We start from the raw sequence: 23,321 nt of genomic DNA, 5'->3' as shown, positions 1-23,321 counted from the left end.
ATATATATATTTATGCTGACGAATAGCGTCGATGTATTGTTATTATTTTAAAAATGTATTATTTCTCAAACATTCTACTCTATTCACTTTTAAAATCAATAATGATGCATTTTTCTAGGAATCGTACTACGGGGAGCATGGCTAAAACTGCACTATACACAAATTTTGTACTAATTTATACACACGTATATACATATTAAATGAATTAAGTGTATATTTAAGATTCGTTGTCTATTGAATATACATAAATATTTATATTTATATGTATGGAGTGTGTGTGAGTGTACGTGAGATATCATAATATTACGATTATATTTACAGTAACTGCCTGGCCATCTCACTAGTTGACTTAAGCTTTGATTTTTGACGTTTGCGCTTATCCGAATTATTACGTTAACATCGTATAAATATTCAAAACAATAATACTCGAACATAATACTAATTTTATTACTATTATGTGTTTTGCGAGATCTACAGTAAGTTTGTTTGTGTGTTAACTTATATTGTATGCGTTTGGTTTGATAGCAATGATCTTTTAGTTAAATATTAATAAATAAATGTAATATATGCATTTATAGATATATCACTAGTTTTGCATGTGTAGAGTATTGAAATCATATCACATGGTGCAGTTTGTTTTTATTATTTACAAACTACTTATTTGGTTCTTATAGTACATTTTATATAATTAGTATTCTATTAAAAATTTCTATTTAAATAATTTTATAAACCTAAAGTAGTAATTTAACATTTCAAATGGATGTTAGATTTTAAAATTGATGCAGACGCGTTGGTATACTGCTTCTTGGGAATAATGGTGAAGTAATAAGCATTATTATTGTCTCAACATTTCAAGTTATATGAACTTTATATCTAATCAAATTATATAATAGACTTTTAGTATAATAGTATTAATATTCTAAAAGAAATATATAATATTAAAAAAATGTTCCAGTACAATTCACTTGAACATTTAAAACCACTCAATTACTTTAAAAAAAAAAATTAGATAATTTTTTTTTGCTTTATCTAGCTCTCGATTTATTAATTATAATGAATATTTTAGGCCAATTGTATATTCTATAAAAATCTAAATATAATTATTATTTGCAATTGCAACATAAACATATTTAACTAGCTGAATAACTGGTCGGTAGTAATTCATGAACAATCAAAACCGTATTTAGTATTTTTTTTTTCGGGTGAGGGTGACTTTTACCACTAATTATTCAAAAGTATTTTTTTTTTTTAATATATCAAGTTATAATATGAAAGATAATTGTATAAACAAAAATATTTAAGTATATATGATTCGAGAAATACATATAGCTAAAACAGCCAAAAAAATGTTTAACATTTTTTTTAATTCACGAATAATTTGGTGGTTTTTGATAAGTGAATGCCTTTGTAATATATCCATTACCTAGACGTGAATAGAAAAAATAAATTAGGGTACTAGGACCTACTTTTATTTTTTACTTAAAATTAGACCATTAGACATAGGAGAGAAGGGATAAGATGATCCTCTTGAATTAAAAAAATATAATAATTTTAGCAAGCTTATTATAGAAATATTTTCAAATATTTAATAATATTAACCAAACAATAAAACATGTTTCAAAAATAATTTAAATGAACACATATTTATTTTAAATTTCACTTGTATCTATTTGTAATAACAATATAATATTTTTATATAGTGCAAAGTTTTAACTTGAGCGTGAATCAATAAATAATTATTTACTATATGACTTTTTTATAATTAATTAATAATTCATACACAATTAATATTAATTATACACTCTTTACAGATCGGTCCTAATATAGTAGGATTTCTACTAAAATTCAAGTTTTTATAGTGAATACTTTCATTATGATATTCAATTAAAACTTTAGAGTGTCAACATCCCTACCCTCCAAGTTACAAAAAATATTTACGTTTCATACAAATATAGACTTTTTAGACCATATATAAATACTGATTTTACTGAATTTTCCTATAAATCAAAGGTAATGAATAAATTTAGACCTTTAATCACAGAGTATTGGTGTACGTGATTGTGGATTTCATATAGTTATTTGATCGTTATATTACCTTTGTATTAAATGAGATATGAGTTTTTATTTGTCAGTGTTCTAAAAAATAATTTATTTAAAATAAATCATTAGATAATAATTAGATTAATATTCCACACTACATAGTTGAAAATTTTTTAAATTGATATCTGACAAAGAATATTATAAAAAAAAAAAAATCAAATTATAAAAATGTAGTAAATTTTATATCTTCTCGTTTTTTATCAAACTAAAAAAAATTACTAAATTATCCTTAAAATTTTTATTATTTAAAAATATATTTAAATAATTATTAATTTAAACCAAAAAAATATTTAACTCACAAAGCTACAAAAAAGACTACAAAACCCTGTTTACCCTGTTTACGTATTTTAGGAACAATATTACCAAAATCAGCACTAAACACATACGACTATATTTTCCCAAAGTTGTAATTTTTATATGCAATTTTTTAATAATTTTTATAGCTTTTTGAGTTAAATATTTTTTATATTTAAAATTTTAAATAATATTAGCCACATGTGAAAAATTGTTATTATATTCTCCTTTAGTTTTATTTTAGAAGCACTTGTAAATCATTTTTCTAGAAAATTATTTACAAAACACATTCCAGTATTTAAAACTTAGGTGCACCAGCAATTTAGATATTCCATGAAATTATTTTTTCTATGTTAATATCTAATTGCAAATGTTCAATCATTTCCACTGGCACTAAACAATAATAATTACTAATTCTCTATTTTAAGTTACATATTTGGTTTGATTACAGTTTTTTGTACGACTAGAGCATGTCAGGAAATGTTTTACTATTCAGAAAAAGATTTTTGTTTTAGAAGAATATAGTAAGTATATAAATAAATAATTATCTTATTAATAGAACATAGTATTACAAAAATGTTCAATAGAATATTTAATATTATTTGTTAAGTGTTAATATGATTATTTTTATACATTATTTAATAAATTACAAATAATGTAATTTATTAAATAAGAGTAAAAAAAAATAAAAATGATGATAATTAAGATAATTAAATAGATTTTTGCATGATCTGATTCAATTTTATTTTATTGAATAAAATTATGTGATCTAAATAAGTCTGACAGTATTAAAAAAATTCAACATGTTTTTATTTTTTCATTTTTCATGTTAATATTTTAAATATATTGTAGTTTTCAAGATAGAAAGTTCACATAAAAAATTAATATAAAATATTTCAAACTTATTATAGTATAGGATGTTATAGACATACTTACAACATCTTAATATTACAAAACTTAGTAATTAATAAAAATTTATGTAAATTAATCGAAGTGCAATAACTCGTTTTAACCTCTTTTAAAAATGTTGCTAGGCATTTTACTTAATATTATTTCGTTATTTATTTAATTTTGTTATTAATTTAAACATTTTCACTTTATAAATACTACAAAAATAATGGATATATTTTTCTGAAATTAAGAGTTATTATATTATTTATAATTCGGTAGTATTAAATTTGTAAAAATTTATTTTATAAAAAGTTAGTACAGTGTAGGATAAAGCACAGTAGAAACCCGGCTTACAAGATGATTCGCTAACTTTGTGTTATGTGATATCTTCATAAATATAAGAATGTTATAATTTTTTCATTTCAGAAGTTATTATTAATCCAAATATTGTAATTAATAAGAAAAAATAGTTCTATTTCCTCTCTTATTTCTTTAAAATTGTACCCAAATACATTTTTTAAATGGTAACATACATATTTACCTAGGTTAAAAACAAAAAAACCCAGCACAGTGGTGACGTGGCATAGTTGGATCAAGTATAATGATATCTGACAGTGATTAAAATCACTATCAAAAAAAAAACGCACCAATGCATATCTTTAGATAATGTTTAATTTTATAAAATTGGTGGATTATTCCAAAAGCTACATGATCTGCTAGTTCCTTATTAATATCCTGATTAAGATAAAGTATGTTGAATGAAAAAGGGATTATTAAAAAATATTATTTCTCATAAAAAAATTGTATTGATAAATACACTTTCCAATAAGTTATAGCATTATAAAGTTAAAAATGTAAAAAATAAAATCAAGAATTTTCACATAAAAATAGCATTCGATGGCCATTTTCACCGTGAAGACAAAATAAAGTCCGAAATTTTTTTTTTTCATGATAAAGTATATTACATTAGCTTTAATTTAAGATATATATAAAAGTGTCAGACCTTCCAGAACATTTTCAAAAGTTAAGTTGAAAATGTTAATTTTTTGTGAAAAAGTTGTCATTTTAAATCCCCCCTGTGGGCAGGTTAAGTGTCAGATTTACAAAAAAAATATACCAAATGATAGGTAAAGACATCAATCATCTATAAAAAAAAAATTATATTGATTTGTTCATTTTTGAAAAAATTACGGCAGTTTTTAGTAAAAAAAATTGAAAAATTTTTGAAAATTAGCAAATTTTAAATTTGTAATTTTTTTGGAGGTTTCCCCCATTTACGGGGAACGAGGGAAATTTTTTCAATTTTTGAGGGTAATGTCTTCGACTAGATACTATTTGTGATCTTTTGACGTATCGTTGAAAGAAATCGGTTCGGTGAGAACTGAGAAAAAGTGGTAACAGACACACAAAAAAAAAAAACACATCATAGTAAAACCAATACCTTCTCAGCTTCGCATCGAAGCTAAAATGATTTAACTAAAAAAATGGACTAGCCAATAACAACTTTTGAACCAATATTTTAAATAGAAGTGTTTTTACAATGTGAGGAGATTAGTTAAAAGATAAAAATAAATACAGTAGATCTTCACCTCTATGTTTTTTTTTATGTTAAAAACTTTTGAAATACTGGTTCAAAATTTGTTATAACCGTACATTTTCTTAAATGTAACTTGCATTATTTAATAATAACCAGTTAAACATATATTATTCTATTAAAAAAACTTAAGTTTATATAATTTTACGAAGAAAGAAGAGTGTATAAAACTATAATTTTTTTGTGTCAATTAATAAGTTTAATCTTATAGCTACTGTAAAGAAGAAATTATATTTATCTTATACTTTTGAAAATATTGTGTGATATATAGTTAGCAGATAACTTTGTAGAGGAAACTATTATTGATTGAAATCTGGCAGTGATTAAAATTTCTATCATAAAACGCTTTGTTGCGATTGTAAAGGCAAATGGATAATCATCGCTTGATTGGAAATCTCGTTCACAGTGATATTTGGTCTTTAAATTAAATTTATGAAATATTGTTAAGACTAATCAGTTTTTGCTTTAATTCATTCATTTTCAAAAAATTTATAGAAATTTTAAGTTAACAAAATTACGAGTTTTATGATTTCCCAATATATACATTTCAAGAATTTACATGAGACGAAAAAATTCTTTCAAATAATAAAGAATAATGTCTTAAATTAGATACAATTCGTGATCTCATAACATATCACTAAGCAAAATCGATTTTTTTTAGAACTGAGAATATATGACGACAGACGCAATAAAAATATGAAAAATGCCTCTTCAGTGTCCCTTTAAAACTAAAAGTAATAGTAGTAATAAATAAAATTTGAAGCATGTAAATACATATTACAATTTTTTACACTTAAAGTGCAGAGATTCATCGAAATTCGTAATTATATGACATGACAAAAAACTACATTTTGATTATTAAAATTTAATATATAATTAAAAAAAAAACTTTAGAAAAGTTCTATTAAATATTAAAGGCGACGAACGAGTTTCAATCGTAGTATACAATTTGCTTATGATATATAATAATTTTTCTTCCTCGCCTTAATCCCAACTACTCAGGGACGGCCACACTTATCCTAAACATCCACTTGACACGATCTCCCACATCATCTACGCTAACATCAGCTGTCCTCATATCGTTGTCAATAGCATCCCTCCATCTCTTTTTTGGTCTTCCTCCACCTCTTCTTCCTTCAACATTCATTTCTACAACTGTTCATACGGCTTCCGATTCTTCTCTTCTCATAACCGTAACACGTAATCCAATATGGTATGCACAAGGTATATATATATATATATATATATGGATAGGTAGATGTATATGTCACAATATAGTTGATAGTACGGAATATAGATACAATATCGTTAATGTGTAATCCGCTGCTGCGGGTGCACAGAAATTTATAAATATATAAATATAAGTATGTATATACAGGGTGTTAGTAAATGCTATGTCACGAGTAGTAGGATGATATTCAGGAGGATCTAAAAATAGCGAAATCGAAAACTAAAATTTCCTATCTCCAAAATTGGAGGTTTTCCGGTTCTCCCACTTTAAATTTTATTTTAATAAAACACAACGGTATTTCCCACGAAATTCTCATACAAATTGAGTGGTCACTCGATTTTTTGTAACTTTCGTGCCCTCCCCTGAACTTTGGGTTCAAAGTTGGAAAAAAATTTCACTTTAGTGTGACCCATCAATTTGTATTGAAATTTTATTGGGAGTTCTGTGATGCAGTTTATTTTTAGTTTAAACGATTACATAACGAGAAAAACTGGAAAACCCCACAGATAATGTGATATTTTTTTAATTTCACGTGTCTTATTATTTATTCAAACCGATTATAATTTTTATCATTAAAACTGTTTTAAATTATCATTTTTTTTTCTTTTTAGATCGCTCCCAATTTGCTGATACATTGTCATTTTGTAAATGAAAAAGTGTAAATTTAAATTACATTTTTAGCACGTGACGCACATTAAAAACGTTTTACAATACAGGCTATTTGTTTACTATAGGTTATTTGTTTTTACTGCAATTTATGCATTTTTATTGCATAAAAAAGAAGCTATATTTTAAAAATAATAAATTATAATATTATAACAATAATATTTTTTGAAACTTACTTAGTGACTATTCAATAGTGAACAGTATTTTTCGAACATTAAAATAAATATTAACAAGCTCAGTGATGTACCATATTCTCAATAGTGATTAATTTCGGGAAAGAGTAGTGTGGGTAAATCCATATCAAATCATCCAAAGTCGTTGCGCGACCACTTTATTTTTTTTTGAAATTTTACACACAAGTTGTCTAGTATATAAGAAGAAAATATTAAAAAAAAAAAATTAAAAAAGTTTTACGAAAATGTATTTATGACTTATCAAAAGTTTTAAATTATGAAATACTTGTAATTCGTAAAAATATCCTTATGATAACAGTATTTATATTTAAGACTTGAAACTTTCATTGTTTTTTTTTTATGTGATACTCTAACATATTCCATAATTACCAACACGTTTTTTAACTTTTAAGTTGGAAAATTTTGTTTTCTAAATTGAGCTTTTTTTACAAAATAATGTAATTTTCAAAGATCAAATTGACTATGAAAAAACATTTTTTTTTAATTAATTTTTTTTTCTAAATATTAACGTACACTCATAGTAATATGTAATTGTGTTTTGAAACATTTTACTCTTACCGTTTTTTATTGGGACATATTTAAAAATGCTCGAATTTCTAAAAAATCAATTTTTAAGCTTTTTTATTTTAATTTTTCTCTGGTGGAACAAAATATTTTAATATGATTTTTTCACACAATATAGTACTATGTATGTAGTTTCTATGAAAAAAATTTCAAGTTTGATATTTGACCAAAACTTACCAAAAATTAACTTTCAAAAATACGTTTTTTTTTTTTAAGTTTAAGAAAAATCTTGGTTTTTCGAATACTTAAAAAACTTTCTGTATTTCCATTACTTAGTTTTTGTGTCTTTATAGGTATATAAATATATATATGTATAAATTCCTCAATATATTGAGTACATGAAAAATGTATTAATGATCAATTAAAAAAATAAATAAATTATAGATGTATTTGTATTTATAATTAATAAAAATAAAAATACAATAATATATGAAAAGAATGAGAAAAAATATATTAAACAGTTGTGATTATCACTTAGAACATTTAATGTCTTGAAATATGGTTGAATTTGATATTTTAAAACATCTAATCAAATTTTTTTGTAGTGGTACTATACGGTGTATTTGTCTTGTGCCTGGTATTGTTTTCGCTTGTACAAATCTAGTTTCTAATAATTTTTTATTTTCTTGTACTTCACTTGAAGGAACAAAAAAAAATTTTATTCCTTTTATGTTTTCTTCACAATAATCATACATAGCTTCTGGAGTTAAAATATGATTTTTATTAACACATTGTAAACTATATTTGGTCACTAGCCTTTTTGTAGTACCACCTACACCATCACTAGCATTTTTTCCGTGGCACGAAGCAAAAAAATTCCATTCAGCTCCAATACAAAAATCTTCATCGTGATAAGAAATATTAATAAAAATTTTTTTTATTTTTGTATTGGCTAGCCGCACCATCGCTAAAGTATACAATTTTTTTTACAAAAGGGCATGTGCTAATTAAATCTTTAATAAAATATTTTTGAAACGAGTAAAATGTTTCTGTAATGTGTTCTAAGTGATCACTTATAATACATAAACTCTTACATTTGATTTCATCATTAATCTTATAATAATAAACAAATGGATGAAGTGTAGCCTGCTTATTCACCCAATGAAAACTTTGAATCTCATCTTGTACTACAAAACTATAGTTTTCTGAAAAGTCTGCAACGACTAAACATTCTGTAGTAGTTAGATTTTCTTTAAGCTTTTTGAAATAACTTGATTGAATTTTAGATGTATAGTGGTGTATTTTTAAAGAAAATAACTTATCTTTTAATAATTCTACAAATTCATCTACAGGTAATAAATTAGTAACTAAATTAGCTCTATCAGTGCTAACCCATTGTCTAAAAATGATGTTTTCTGGGCCATCGTCTAACTCATATGAGAGATTTTTTTTTAAATAGTCACTTCTATTTAAACAAATATCACACTCTCCCATCATGCAATTATAGTTATCAATATTACATACCAAATAACTCAAGTAATTTTTGTATTCATATTTTAATGAAGCTCCTTCTATCATAAGTTTCACATTTTGATGATGAACACAAACGCACACGGTATGTGTGCCCGAAGACCCAGCTAATATACACCACTTAGGTTTTAAAGAACAAAATTTTGATCTACCAATTTTCAAATTTGGATTAACTATCTTAAATTTTACGTATAGTTCATTTAAATTACACAGTAGTAGTCGTTTTTGGTATTGCTCACTGGAACCGTTACTTTTAATAGAGACATAATCTTTTTTACCAGGACAGATCCTACTATATTCGTCATCATCGTAAAATTTTAAAACACGCTCAGTTATCTCATTACTGATGGCATTTCCTGATTTCTTTTTTAATTGAGGTAAAATTCCTTCATTTTTTACTAACTCACGAGTAGTTCGGACCATATATTCTGAGACATTAAATTCGCTGCAAATTTTTTCTCGTGACCATGAAGTAGGCAATAAACTGATTATTTTCACCTTATCTTCTTTTGAAGAAACGTACATTTTTTTTTTTAATTTTTCAATTAATTTATCATACTCTACATTATTTGAAGTCGCTATATTTTTAGAATTAATTGAAAAATTATAAATGGCCTCGAACTCAGTACGTAAATTTAAAGATACTTCTTCAACTATTCTATTAATTGCAACAGGTAACTGGGAAGAATTTAATTTTGTTAAATTTGATAGTGGAGACATATTAAATATTTTAAGTACGGAGTCAATTTTATTAATTCTCTCTTCTTTCGAAATAAATATATCATCATTAAAACTTTCATTTAATGAGCTGGCTAACATTTCCACAGAATTACATTCTACATCTTCCGATACAAAAATATTACCATAACAATTACAACACAAAGATTTACCGGGAATTAAAGAAACATTTTTTTTTACTTTTGATAAATGTTGTAAGCTTATTTCCCTTAACCCCTTTTTTATAGAACGTTTGTGAACCCCCAATGGATCACAACATTTTCGTCCAAATATATATTTGTACTTAAATAAATATTTTTTCACATGGTACTCACAGATGGTAGTAATATTATCATGTACTCTTTTAAAAAGTAATTCTTTTTCGTCGTAATGAAAATCATTAATATTTTTCAAATTAACTGATATTGAATCTTTATGGTAAACATTTTGATGACACTTTTCATTTAAATACATTCCAATAGAACAGTCCATATTTTATTTTAAAAATAACAAATGAAATAATTAAATATAAAAGAATTTAAATAATGTAGTACTATAAAATATAAAATTGATAGCAAAATTATGAATAAGCAACTAAATAAAGTACATCTATACTCGGCATACAAGTTAAACCCATTTATTTATAATTCTACCTTTAAAGAGAGCAAATAGGTAAAATAGGTAACGATATAAAAATGATAAAGATAAAAAATTAATCGTTTATATGAAGATAAATATAAAGATTTCTGTTAGTGTAATTTAATGATAAATGATAAAAAAAAATATGAACGATTTCTAGATTATATTGTGTATATACAAAAGTTGAAAAGAGACGTTATCGTAATTAAATTGCAGAACATTCAACAAATCATTATTCAAGTGTAATAAGGTATATTCTTCTCATTTAAAATAATTTTGAATAATATCCTAGAAAAATCTAACAAAAAATTAATATAATTTACATCTATAATTTATTTATTTTTTTATTTGATCATTAATACATTTTTCATGTACTCAATATATTGAGGAATTTATACATATATATATTTATATACCTATAAAGACACAAAAACTAAGTAATGGAAATACAGAAAGTTTTTTAAGTATTCGAAAAACCAAGATTTTTCTTAAACTTAAAAANTGTTTTCAGTATTCAAAAAACCAAGATTTTTCTTAAACTTAAAAAAAAAACGTATTTTTGAAAGTTAATTTTTGGTAAGTTTTGGTCAAATATCAAACTTGAAATTTTTTTCATAGAAACTACATACATAGTACTATATTGTGTGAAAAAATCATATTAAAATATTTTGTTCCACCAGAGAAAAATTAAAATAAAAAAGCTTAAAAATTGATTTTTTAGAAATTCGAGCATTTTTAAATATGTCCCAATAAAAAACGGTAAGAGTAAAATGTTTCAAAACACAATTACATATTACTATGAGTGTACGTTAATATTTAGAAAAAAAAATTAATTAAAAAAAAATGTTTTTTCATAGTCAATTTGATCTTTGAAAATTACATTATTTTGTAAAAAAAAGCTCAATTTAGAAAACAAAATTTTCCAACTTAAAAGTTAAAAAACGTGTTGGTAATTATGGAATATGTTAGAGTATCACATAAAAAAAAAACAATGAAAGTTTCAAGTCTTAAATATAAATACTGTTATCATAAGGATATTTTTACGAATTACAAGTATTTCATAATTTAAAACTTTTGATAAGTCATAAATACATTTTCGTAAAACTTTTTTAATTTTTTTTTTTTAATATTTTCTTCTTATATACTAGACAACTTGTGTGTAAAATTTCAAAAAAAAATAAAGTGGTCGCGCAACGACTTTGGATGATTTGATATGGATTTACCCGTGTGCCGATTACATCATAATAATTATTTCTAATTATCCTATTTTAATAAAGTTTAAAATATTCATTTCAATCTTGTGATTGTTTTATTTTTCCGATCTAAAAGAAAAAAAATGATAATTTTTTAAGTTTTAATGATAAAAATTATAATCGGTTTGAATAAATAATAAAAGTTATAAATTTTCAACTTTTTTGTTATAAAAATTTAAGTAAACTAATCTTATAAACAGTATTTCTTTTTTTTTATTTAAAAGACAGTAAATCGAGAAAAAAAATACCACTAGTATTAAAATACTAAAACACAGTACGACTATTTTTGGTTTCGACATGTATCAGCAAATTGGGAGCGATCTAAAAAGAAAAAAAAATGATAATTTTATAACAGTTTTAATGATAAAAATTATAATCGGTTTGAATAAATAATAAGACACGTGAAATTAAAAAAATATCACATTATCTGAGGGTTTTTCCAGTTTTTCTCATTATGTAATCGTTTAAACTAAAAATAAACCTTCTGTTATTTCTCCTACACTTTTTACCCTAGTACAAGTGCCATCATACATATCCTCTATTATATTAATGTACCTTTTCGGGACTCCTTTTCTCAATAATACTCACTTTAAAACCTCTCTCGGTACTCTGTCATACGCTCTCTCCAAATCTATAAATACTATTTCATCTTTTCCCTAAACTTTTCTATTAGTTGCCTCACACAAAATAATGGCTCCATTGTTGACTTACCAGGCTTAAATCCATACTGGTTTTTGGATACCGATGTCTCATTTTTTATTCTCTTATCTATTACCTTTTCCCAAATTTTCATACTATAATTCATAAGCTTTATGCCTCTATAATTTCCACACTCCTGTATGTCTTCTTTACCTTTAAATATCGGCACTACAATACTATTCCTCCATTCATTTGGAATTTTCCATTCAAATAAGATCTTATTTAAAAGTTCCTTCAACCACCTTATGCCAACACCGCCTAATATTATCCATACTTCTACTGGCAATTCATCTAGTCTTACTGCTTTATTTTTTTTCATTGATGACACAGTCTCCCATACCTCTTTCTCACTAATTAAATCTACCAGTCCTTCGTTCCACGAGTTATACTCTAATGTCTCTTTTAGATACTTCTCATTCAGTATTTTTTCAAAATATTCGTTTCACCTTTTTTCACATTATCATCACTCGAGAGTTCTCTATTATCAACACTTTTTATACACCTTATATAATGATAATCTTTAGACCTTTTCTCGTCTTCCTTTGTTCCGAGCCTATCATACCTCTTAAACTTCGCTTTACTTACTGCAGACTTGGCTTCTTTACACAAGCGTTTATACTTCATTCAGTCTTCTCTCTCTTTGCTCTTCTGTCATACTTTGAATTGCTTTTTCATACTTTCTATGATTTTTTGAACGTCCTCATCCCACCACCAGGTTTCCTTGCATTTTACTCCTACTCTGACCAACAATCTCCTTTGCAATATTCTTAATACATCTAGCAAATCTATTCCACACATCATTTATGTCTCCCTTGACATTCCAAACTGTCCTCTTTTTTACCGTCTTTACAAACTCTTTTTCATTTTCCCCTTTCAATTTCCACCACCGGATCTTCGATTTTTCCCCTGTGTTTCTTCTATTTTTGTTTATTCTCTTTCCGGTACACCACAACTCCATTACTATCAGTCTATGTTGTGTAGTTACACTCTCGCCTGGTATAACTTTACAATCTTTTACTCGCTTTACGCTCTCTCTCTTCCATATAAAATAATCAATCTATGATCTATTACTCCCACTCTTATATGTTATATAATGTTCTTCCTTCTTTCTAAAATAAGTATTAACCACAGCAAGATCATACGATATTGCGAAATCCAGTATTCTTTCTCCAGCCTCATTTTTCCCACAAAAACCATACCCTCCGTGTACTCTTTCATATCCTCTCCTCTCATTACCTACATGTCCATTCATATCTCCGCCTATCACTGCATCCTCATTGCCAGGTAACCCTTGCATCACTTCGTCCATCTCTGTCCAAAACTGTTCCTTGTCTATTTCATCACATCCTATTTGTGGTGCGTAGGCACTTATTACATTCAGCACTTTTTTCCTCGGATATCAACTTTACGACTATAATTCTGTCACTTTTCCTTGCTACTTTTACTACTTTACTTTTCATCTCCTCATCCATTATTATTCCTACACCATTCTTTGTACTAGACTTACCTGAGTATATTATTTTATAACCCTCACCTATTTCCCTCAATTTCTCTCCTTTCCACTTAGTTTCCTGCACATAACAAATGTTAACTTTTTTCCTCTTCAATAATTCTACTAATTCTCTACTTCTACTAGTTAATGTTCTAACATTCCAAGTACCTATTCTTTCTTTGTATCTACCTTTCTCCCTTATACACGAGTCCAGCCTAGAGTTAAGTGGTGATGTCCTTACACCGTTGACACTACAAGTGTAGGGTAGACCTGTATACATGACTGGTGAATCCCCGCGTACATCCGAGATGGGACAATCCGCCTAAGTTTTGTTCAGGATTCCTCATACTTTTTTGACAAAGATTTTTACGCCGGCTGTTGACATGACACAACCTCATTATTCGCCTCTTACGACTGGTAGAGGGGCAGTGGATGTATTCTTATCCCCTAGACACAGGGAAAAATTTTCCCTGGTATATTTATTTATTATATCATTTTTATTGAGATTACCAAAAGATACAATATAAACAATTTAGTAACCTTAAAAACATATAATTCCATATGCTCCATTATTAATGTACTCATAAATTAAGATGAATTTAAAAACTAATAATAAATTTAAAAATCAACAACTATTTGAAACGTCACAAATTCGTAGGGGTTTGATTTGTATTATTGTTTGTTCATCTGTAATGTATTTTATCGCACTAGAGAATAAGCGAGTAAACTTTTTTTGATACATGGTGTCATTATTATTAATTATCTCATAATTTTTACCACTGATCGTTATAAAAGGCGAGTAGTAATAATTAATAAAATTAAAATCAAATTGTTTATCGATTTTGATCCTTCCCATAGGATTTTTGCCTAAATGCAACCATAATGCCTAAAATTGTTATTAACCAATAATTTTCTTAATTATTAAGAATATTATATCATTTTATACTTTATAAATTATTTAAATGTATATGTTGTCATTAAAAAAAATAATAAGTTAACAGCCCTGTAAATTAAAGGGGATGATGCTAAAATGTAATTAATATATTTATTTAACCGAATAATTCAATAAAATAATAAAATTTAAATTAAATATTTTATATTTTGAATCCTTAAAAATTGCATACTCAACTGTTATATAAATAGAATAATTATATTAACCACTAAATTTCTTCATAAATAATATATATTTTGCAAATTGTTTTGGCTTTGTTTTTTTATATTTATTTCTCTGTTTTATTTATATAACATAAATTTTATAGATAATTAACACATTATGTAAATCTTATTAAAGGTTGAAAATAGAAGTCGTTTATCGTGACATAGATTATAATATTAATTAAAAAATTAATAATATTTTCTCAAATATTATTGAACACAAAATAATTTATAAAAAAATACTTGACCTTAAATAATCCAAAATTAATTTGAGTAAAAACCATAATTACATTTTCAATTACTAAATTAACATTGTTAGCGCTAAACAAATAATGCATTTCTGTATTTCAGATCCTAAGCAAAAACATATTATTCAAAGACAATACGAATCACCAATGGTAAGAAACTAATTTATAAAACCAATAAATGTATATATTGCAACAAGTACGATATATATTTTGCATGACGTTTTATTTAGCAATAATTTTAGTAAAAATATACCAGACATAAAAATCAAATGCATTATTCAATCTTAATATTGTCTGTTTGAATTAAAAATAGGAAAAAAAAATTATTTATTCTCAAATATACATACGCTTATCGAAAAGAATAGTAACACAACTCAATTTTTTTTCTAATTCTTACATTAGCATATAAAAAAAAACTCTAAATTTTGTATTTAAAACGTTTTTTTATTCAGTTATTTTATGGTTCCCATCATACAATCTTGTAGAATATCAATATTTAGTTGGGATTACTAGTTTATATTTTTTTTTTTGTTAGTACACTTTTTAATTTTACTGAGTGACAAAAATATATTTACTCAAAATAGATTAGCAATTATAGTATGATATATAAACTTCATTGGTTTTTGTATACACAGTTGTATTTATTATTTTTAATATCCTTTTTTTTATGCTCATCACCCGCGTAGAAGTACCAATTTCAATAAATAAATATAATAGACATTTTTTTTTTATAATTAGAGCCAACAAACAGCTTAATCTTTGTGATTGTGTATTTTCTAAATTGTAAATGAAATGTTAAAAATACATCAAACTAGCATACAAATAATAGCTGAAATATTAAATTTTAGTTATGTTATTAATCTTGTTAATAGGTGAAATAATTTTGTCTTTATAAATGTACATGTCCATAATTGATGTCTAAAAGTTTTGAACAATTCTAAGTAATAAATTCTATATGAATTTAAATTATTTGTACTCATACTCATATGCTCATACCAGAGCACATATCCTGGTGCCACGAAATTATAGCACTGACATTAATTGCAAGATTAATTACTTCTGAGATTCGCATAGAGTTATAGAATTTTACTGTAATTTTTTTCTTAATTACTCTAAAAAGTAAAAACAAAGTTAAAATTTCTATGTTATTTATCGTACATGTAAATTGACAATTTTTAATAAAAAAAAAAATCTTTCCCGAATATTAATTTGTCATTTACTAGTACATGACAGAAAGTACTCTTCTTCTAGCGTATAAAAATGTCAATATCTTATTTTTTTGACTAATCCACTTTTGGAAGAACACTATGGAGATGTAAATTAACGTTTTCTTAATGTTCTTTGAAATTTTCAATTTTTAATTTTTTAATTAACGGTAATTCATAAATGTAACCTAATCTACATATCAAACAGGTATTCTTATTTTGTTTAATATACCAGTTTTTATGTATTATTTTTAATTGTTGCAAAAATAAGTAACTTTTAAAAATTTAGGATTTTTATTGAGTTATAAGTTTTTCAACGATATATTCGTTTTGTTTAGGAACAGTTGACTTTTTCCAGTAGCTACAATTTCATTGAAAATTAGTTTGAAATATATTCAATACCACATGGGTTATCTGTATATTGAAATAATCTTAACGATAATTTATGAACTTATCATCTACAACACAAAATTAACCTAGATAAATTTGTCTTTGATCATATTAATATAATATTTATTTAACATATAATACTATTATTTAATTTTTTAAAGTTTTTTTTTTTGTAGTTTTTTTTTTTGTAGTTATTATTTTTATGCCACCTGGTGAACTATCAGTAATGGATCCTATGCATTAATTAAACAAATATTCTTTGGAGGTTATTATTTTCTCGTTAACTAGTACATTACCTTTGTTTTTTCATCATAAAATAGGACTGAATGGAGACTGAGTTTTTATAGTTATACCACCTTGCTTGCTTATACGGTTTATTATTATTAATTCATAAATACAAATGCAACATCAATAATTTTACAAAAATAATTTATTAAAGGCCCTAAACCTATATAACCTGTTTCCAAATTTTGATGTTCTAGACCATTAATATCAAACACTTTTACCTGTTACATGTGTTTATATTATGAAAATAGACTTAATTCATTTTCTTTTTTAGGAAAATTAAAATGTATTGTAATTTTTTTATTGATACAAACAAATTATCTATACACAATTAACCAAAAAGTATTATTATTTTGTTAATAATCAGTTCTATTCTACTTTTATAATAATATTTAATTGTCAAATCTTAGCTCATTCCATAGTATTTAGTTCGTTACTTTCTAAAAAGCACGTGTAAAATATATATTTATTTAATTTTAGCTTAGCTCTGTTATTTTATGGTAATTTGCAAATATTTGACGCTAGTTTTACTAACTTCAATGCTTATATTTGTAGTCTCTTTATGTATTACAATTTCTTAAAGCTATAGTAAAGTTGTGTGTTGTTTTAGGCTAGTGAAATGTTATTGTCTTTACACCGCATCATGTCTATTGTATATACGCAAACACTGAGGCTGAGAAAAATGATCTTCACGGAAAGCTAAATTATTATGATAAATTACTGAAATACTTTAGCTTTGTTATTGCTTTTTTGTCTGTGAATTATCAAATTTTTATAATTATTTATAAAATTGATTTTTTTAATTAAAAATGATTTATACATTGTTTTATATATGGAGTATAGTTTATTTTTTAAGTAGTTGAATATAACTATATTAATGTAGTTGATAGATTAAACAAATTGGTAATTGTTGTCTGATCGGCAGTATAATTATATTTTATTTAACTTATTTTTTGTAAAAATTATTTTGTTTGTTTAAGGCTGGCCAAATATGCTATGCTGTACTATGCGTGTTTTCATATATTGCTGCTGGCCATAAACGGTCAACTGAAACAAGCAAATCAGCAATAACGCCACAGTTGTCCATAGCAGCTGATTCAAGTAGCAGTAAAAGTTAGACGATGCTCATTGCATACAAATTATTATGCTTACTATTTTTTATCATGTCAATAAAAATAATAAAGTGCAAATAATCATTAAACATGTAAAATTTATAATTTTAGTTTCATTTTTATTGTATATAAAGAAATACTAAAGGAAAAAGTTTTCCTATCCATCAATCTTTAAATGACTAATACAGCCGTGTGTGCTAAAAGTAGTCAACACAACTCGCATCTGAATGACTGGTCGGATGCGACATATAAGGCTTATCTCACCTATAATTTGACCACTGAAAAAATTGTATTTTATATATTTTTAATTTAAAATAATACTTTATAGGGTAATTTTTAATTTTTGACAAAACCGATAACTTTTGATTTACTAGATATCATGTATTATGTTTCATTAATATTACTATATTTTAGAACTACGAAAATATTATCAGAAATAATATTATTTTAATTTGTTGAAAAAAATAATTTCTCTTTTTAATTTACAAAAACTGTGTAACATTTGTATCAAATATAAGATTTGATAAAAAAAATATATAGCATAATTATTTTTTAATGTTCTATAGTTAAATCTCTGTATTATTTTAAATTTTGTAAAAATTTGAATATTTTACGGAATTATATAATATTAAAAGTTGCCTATCTAATTAAGAAAAGGTAGAAGTAAAGCGTATTTTTACATACAAGTACATGTTAGTGTTATTTTTCAAAAAAAAAAATTACATACCTATATACAGGGTGATTTTTTTATCATAACCCACTCAATTACTTACAGAATAATAATAATTAAAATTTTTTTTTTTATTATTATCTTTAGTTACACATTATTCTTGAATTATTAACTATTTAATACTTTTTAATTTCATCCCTTATGCCTGGTAAAGATGTCAACTTTGTTTTTTTTTAATGGTAACACATATTTTGAATTTAATAAAATGTTTGAGTTTTTAATTTAATAACAAATGTCATTTGAATTTTTAATATAACTTTATTCGTTTATTAGATATAAACATTTAAAGTTTCAATTTTTTGAGTTAATATATAGGTATAATACACAAGGGATTAAAATTACAGGTAGCTAATTGGTTTTTTATGACATCGATATTAGCAGGTACAAAGCATTGTTATTATCAATGGTAGTAAGACACATTGTTGTGAGTTTATAAATACACTAACTGACAATACAGAATGTATATCTATTGATAGTCATAATTGATAATAAACAATCCGTGACTATGATAGCAATATCATAAAAAATCAATTAGCTACCTGTATTTGTAATCCCTTGTGTATTATACCTATATATTAACTCAAAAAATTGAAACTTTAAATGTTTATATCTAATAAACGAATAAAGTTATATTAAAAATTCAAATGACATTTGTTATTAAATTAAAAACTCAAACATTTTATTAAATTAAAAATATGTGTTACCATTTAAAAAAACAAAGTTGACACCCTTACCAGGCATAAGGGATGAACTTAAAAAGTATTACATAGTTAATAATTCAAGAATAATGTGTAACTAAAGATAATAATAAAAAAAAAATTTTTAATTATTATTATTCTGTAAGTAATTGAGTGGGTTATGATAAAAAAATCACCCTGTATAATCCCAATAGCTAGCGCGAAAAGAATGAGTTATTTTTTGTCCTTTTCTCAGTAAACATTTCAATTTTTTATACCATAAAATAAACCTATAAAAANCCCAATAGTTAGCGCGAAAAGAATGAGTTATTTTTTGTCCTTTTCTCAGTAAACATTTCAATTTTTTATACCATAAAATAAACCTATAAAAAATTCAAATTTTCACAAACATAAAAATACTACATAAAATTACTATTGATATTTATTTGAACAAACTTTTTTTAAATGCTCTAAAAATTTTATTTCTGAGTATACTTATATAATTCTAAAACATAATAATAATAATGAAAAAATAATAATTAGTTAGTGATAAGTTATTAGTTTTTTCAAAACAACATGGGCCACCCGTATATTATATATTGTAGACTTAAATCGATAGTACAAACGCAAGAGATGGAAAACGGCACATTGTGCATTTTTCAACGGCATGGAGGTCACATAAATTTCATTTTTAATATTATAAGGTTACAAAATATGATAATTAACTACTTCGTAATATACCTGATATGCCAAACACAAGGTTGATTGATATTAAAAATAAAACTTCTTATTAAATATTCTATGCCACGACGAATTATTACTTTGATATTATAGAACTTAAAAGGCTAACATTAAGAGTATACAATTTATGCGATGATTTGAAGATATCATATTTAAAATAATTTAATTTATATTACACTACAACTTCTTTTAAGAACATTAATTAAGTGATTAATAACTATAATATTTACTTTTAATATTAATATTAAATTCAACAATCAAAGTTTTATTCGTCTGTACATTTTAATGAGACAACTATATTTAAGGGTATTAAATCAAGAAATGTTTAGCCCTTTCCCTTCAGAAGCATAACATTAACTTAAAAACTAATAATTTATTTACAATACATTATAGTAATTATTTTAATACTATAATATATTAATGTTGAAATAGATACACAGCTTTAATGCATTAATAAATAATTTAGTTAAAAAGATTTTTTCCTAAGGGTATCTAAGTTATATAGTAATTCAGACGTTATAGTATTAAATAAATCAGTGACTTTTTTTAAAATGCTGTCGTCTGTCGATAGTATTTGCCATAATTTATTTTACAACTGCGTTGACGAATCAAAGTTGCTAAGTCGTATAGTAAGGCATTATAGTACACTTGAGTAATAAGGCTGTAAGACCGGTTTAGATTACTAATATCGGAAGTGTTATTAATCCGTTCGACTTACTTACTATATTTAATTACACTGGTTTTACTTGCTGTCACCAATGTTTCTAATTTGACTAAATTTAAGTAAAAAGTGGGAAATTAAACGAGTTATTCAAGTAGAATGCGTTTCGTGTAGGTAAGACGGATGGAAGAAAATACTAAATGAATGCAATTCTTATAAAAAAACTTAATTAAAAGATCTAGAAAAATTACTTACCAGGGATCGATTCTTTAATGGGGAGTCAATTTTGACACGGAAAACTCCTAATATCTATTTTTAGGATTATGCAACAATAGAAGAAAAAATTAATTAATTAAATTAAATTAAACACAGGTTAAAAGCAACAATGGTTGCTTAGTTCTTATTGCTGACTACGGTTTAGCAACTCTATCAATAATAAAGTTCAAAAGTAATATATATATTATACATATAACTTTATATTATTTATACAGTGTTCAGTAAGTGAGGAAACAGGTCAATTGTTACAATGAAAATAATAGAAACCCGTTTCCTTACTTACTGAACATCTATATATAGCAATAATACTTGAGCTTGTGGACAAAAATTATGTATGAAAGAGTAAGGGACTTTTTCAGAATCGGCACTCTTAGTTTTGCATTTTTTTATTGATGTTTCTAATTCACTATTACAATTGGCATGTTTAACTGTATTTAAAATACTCATATATGTTCACCTAATGATTTTAAGTTATTTTTTTAGATTTCGTGTTTGTATTTTTTAAACACTTCAATGTAGTTATTATCGTTACTGCCTTCTTCTTCTTCTTCCTCGCCTAAATCCCAACTACTTTTGGTCGGCAACCCTTATCCTAAACTTCCACTTGACACGATCTCCCACATCATCTACGCTCACATCAACTATCCTCATGTTGCATAGTTATTATCGTTACAGTTTTGGTAAAAATAGCATTTTAAGTAACTAATTTAATAGTTCTGTCACAATTAAGTTTTGTCAACGACCGCATTTTTACCATATAAATTTGGCATTGGTTTGGTAATTATAGTAGTATAGGATTATACTACTATAATTTGGCCCAGGCCCTTACTCGTTTAAGTTCGATAAAATTATCTAATGTTTTAAACTTATTGAACACGGTGTTTTTAATCTGATTGTTTCTTTTATTTCGTTATTTTACAAAGATATTTTAGGTTTCATGTTTTTTATAGTGCTCTTACCTATGGTTAATTCAGCTATTTCTATAATTACTTCACTTCGAAATTTAGTTAACTGTTCTATATTTTTAGTTTTAAGGTCCGAGAGGTTTTCTAACTGTAATGAATATAATTAAATATAATAATAAATATAATATAATAAAAATTCCCATTTTAGTGATTTTAGGTTCCTTTCGTTACATTTATTTGGTGTATGTTTTTTTGTCTTGATATGAACTGCATTATTATGGGTATATAAACGCTAGTGAGACTTGCTTGAAGTCAACCATTCCAATCTTTGAGTTAATGCTGAGTTTGCCATCGTTAAATTTATTGTTAAAAATTACCCATGGACTGATTTTTATGAGTTTACCGTTTTTAAGTAATATAATGTTTTGTTCTTCTATAAATTTTTCTACATCTTTACATCTATTGTCTATTTTACTTGAACCCCACGTTAAATTATTACTATTAAAGTCACCTAGTATTAAGTATAGCAAAGGCAAATAATTAAATATATTTATTAGGTCTGTTTCATTGACTGTTATTTGATTAGGAAAGTAAATATTGCAGATTTTAATTAATAAGTCATATAGGTGTACATTAACAATAGTAGTTTTCTACTCAAACCCGTTTCCTTATTCACATATATACTGTATAATATACTGTGATGATGTCATGTACCATTATCGTAAAAAATTATTGTAATAAAATACAGACAGCGCATCCGCTTCTAGAGACTGATGAATTGACGATTAATATTTATTGCGAAATTGGTAATCGTCAAATTACTATTTAAATCCAAAAATCCTGGCCATCTTCATCAGTCGACTCTAGTGCTTTGTGTCATTCACCAATCTCTTACTGCATAAAGTCAAGTTTTTGTTTTTCCTTTTTTCACCACTTACTCTCATCTTCGACATTTCAGAGTACTTGTGTCTTACACTTCGTCTGCATCTAGTACTCTGTTATCTTCCTTACCTGGTAAGCCTAGTATTTGTGTCTTGCACTTCGTCTGCAGCTCATACTTTGAGCTCTTTTTTGACTACATCTGATATTTATATCTTGCACTTCGTTTGCACCTCATACCTAGGTGTTACCC

General features: G+C 25.2%; 1 protein-coding gene across 5 annotated transcripts in view; it reads left to right on the top strand.

The window, feature by feature from the left end:
* LOC126897331 (MAP kinase-activating death domain protein) overlaps positions 1-18,304 on the top strand; it is a 102,538-nt gene extending 84,234 nt beyond the window's left edge. For 3 of the 5 annotated variants that reach the window (XM_050670855.1, XM_050670856.1, XM_050670854.1), the window contains 3 exons: positions 2,846-2,918; positions 15,311-15,357; positions 18,068-18,304. In XM_050670855.1, the coding sequence (XP_050526812.1) occupies positions 2,846-2,918; positions 15,311-15,357; positions 18,068-18,205 (258 nt within the window). In that variant the 3' untranslated portion in view covers positions 18,206-18,304. Of the gene's footprint in view, positions 1-2,845; positions 2,919-15,310; positions 15,358-17,697; positions 17,917-18,067 lie in introns of those variants that run through there. The other 2 variants (XM_050670859.1, XM_050670858.1) reach the window with 1 other exon arrangement.
* The last annotated feature ends 5,017 nt before the right edge of the window (positions 18,305-23,321 follow it).

This window comes from Daktulosphaira vitifoliae, unplaced genomic scaffold, assembly GCF_025091365.1.
Source record: "Daktulosphaira vitifoliae isolate Bord-2020 unplaced genomic scaffold, ASM2509136v1 Scaffold_2, whole genome shotgun sequence".
Classification (NCBI taxonomy): Eukaryota; Metazoa; Arthropoda; class Insecta; order Hemiptera; family Phylloxeridae; genus Daktulosphaira; species Daktulosphaira vitifoliae.
The sequence above is the reverse complement of the archived record's forward strand: the minus strand, read 5'-3'. Positions and strand labels throughout refer to the sequence as shown.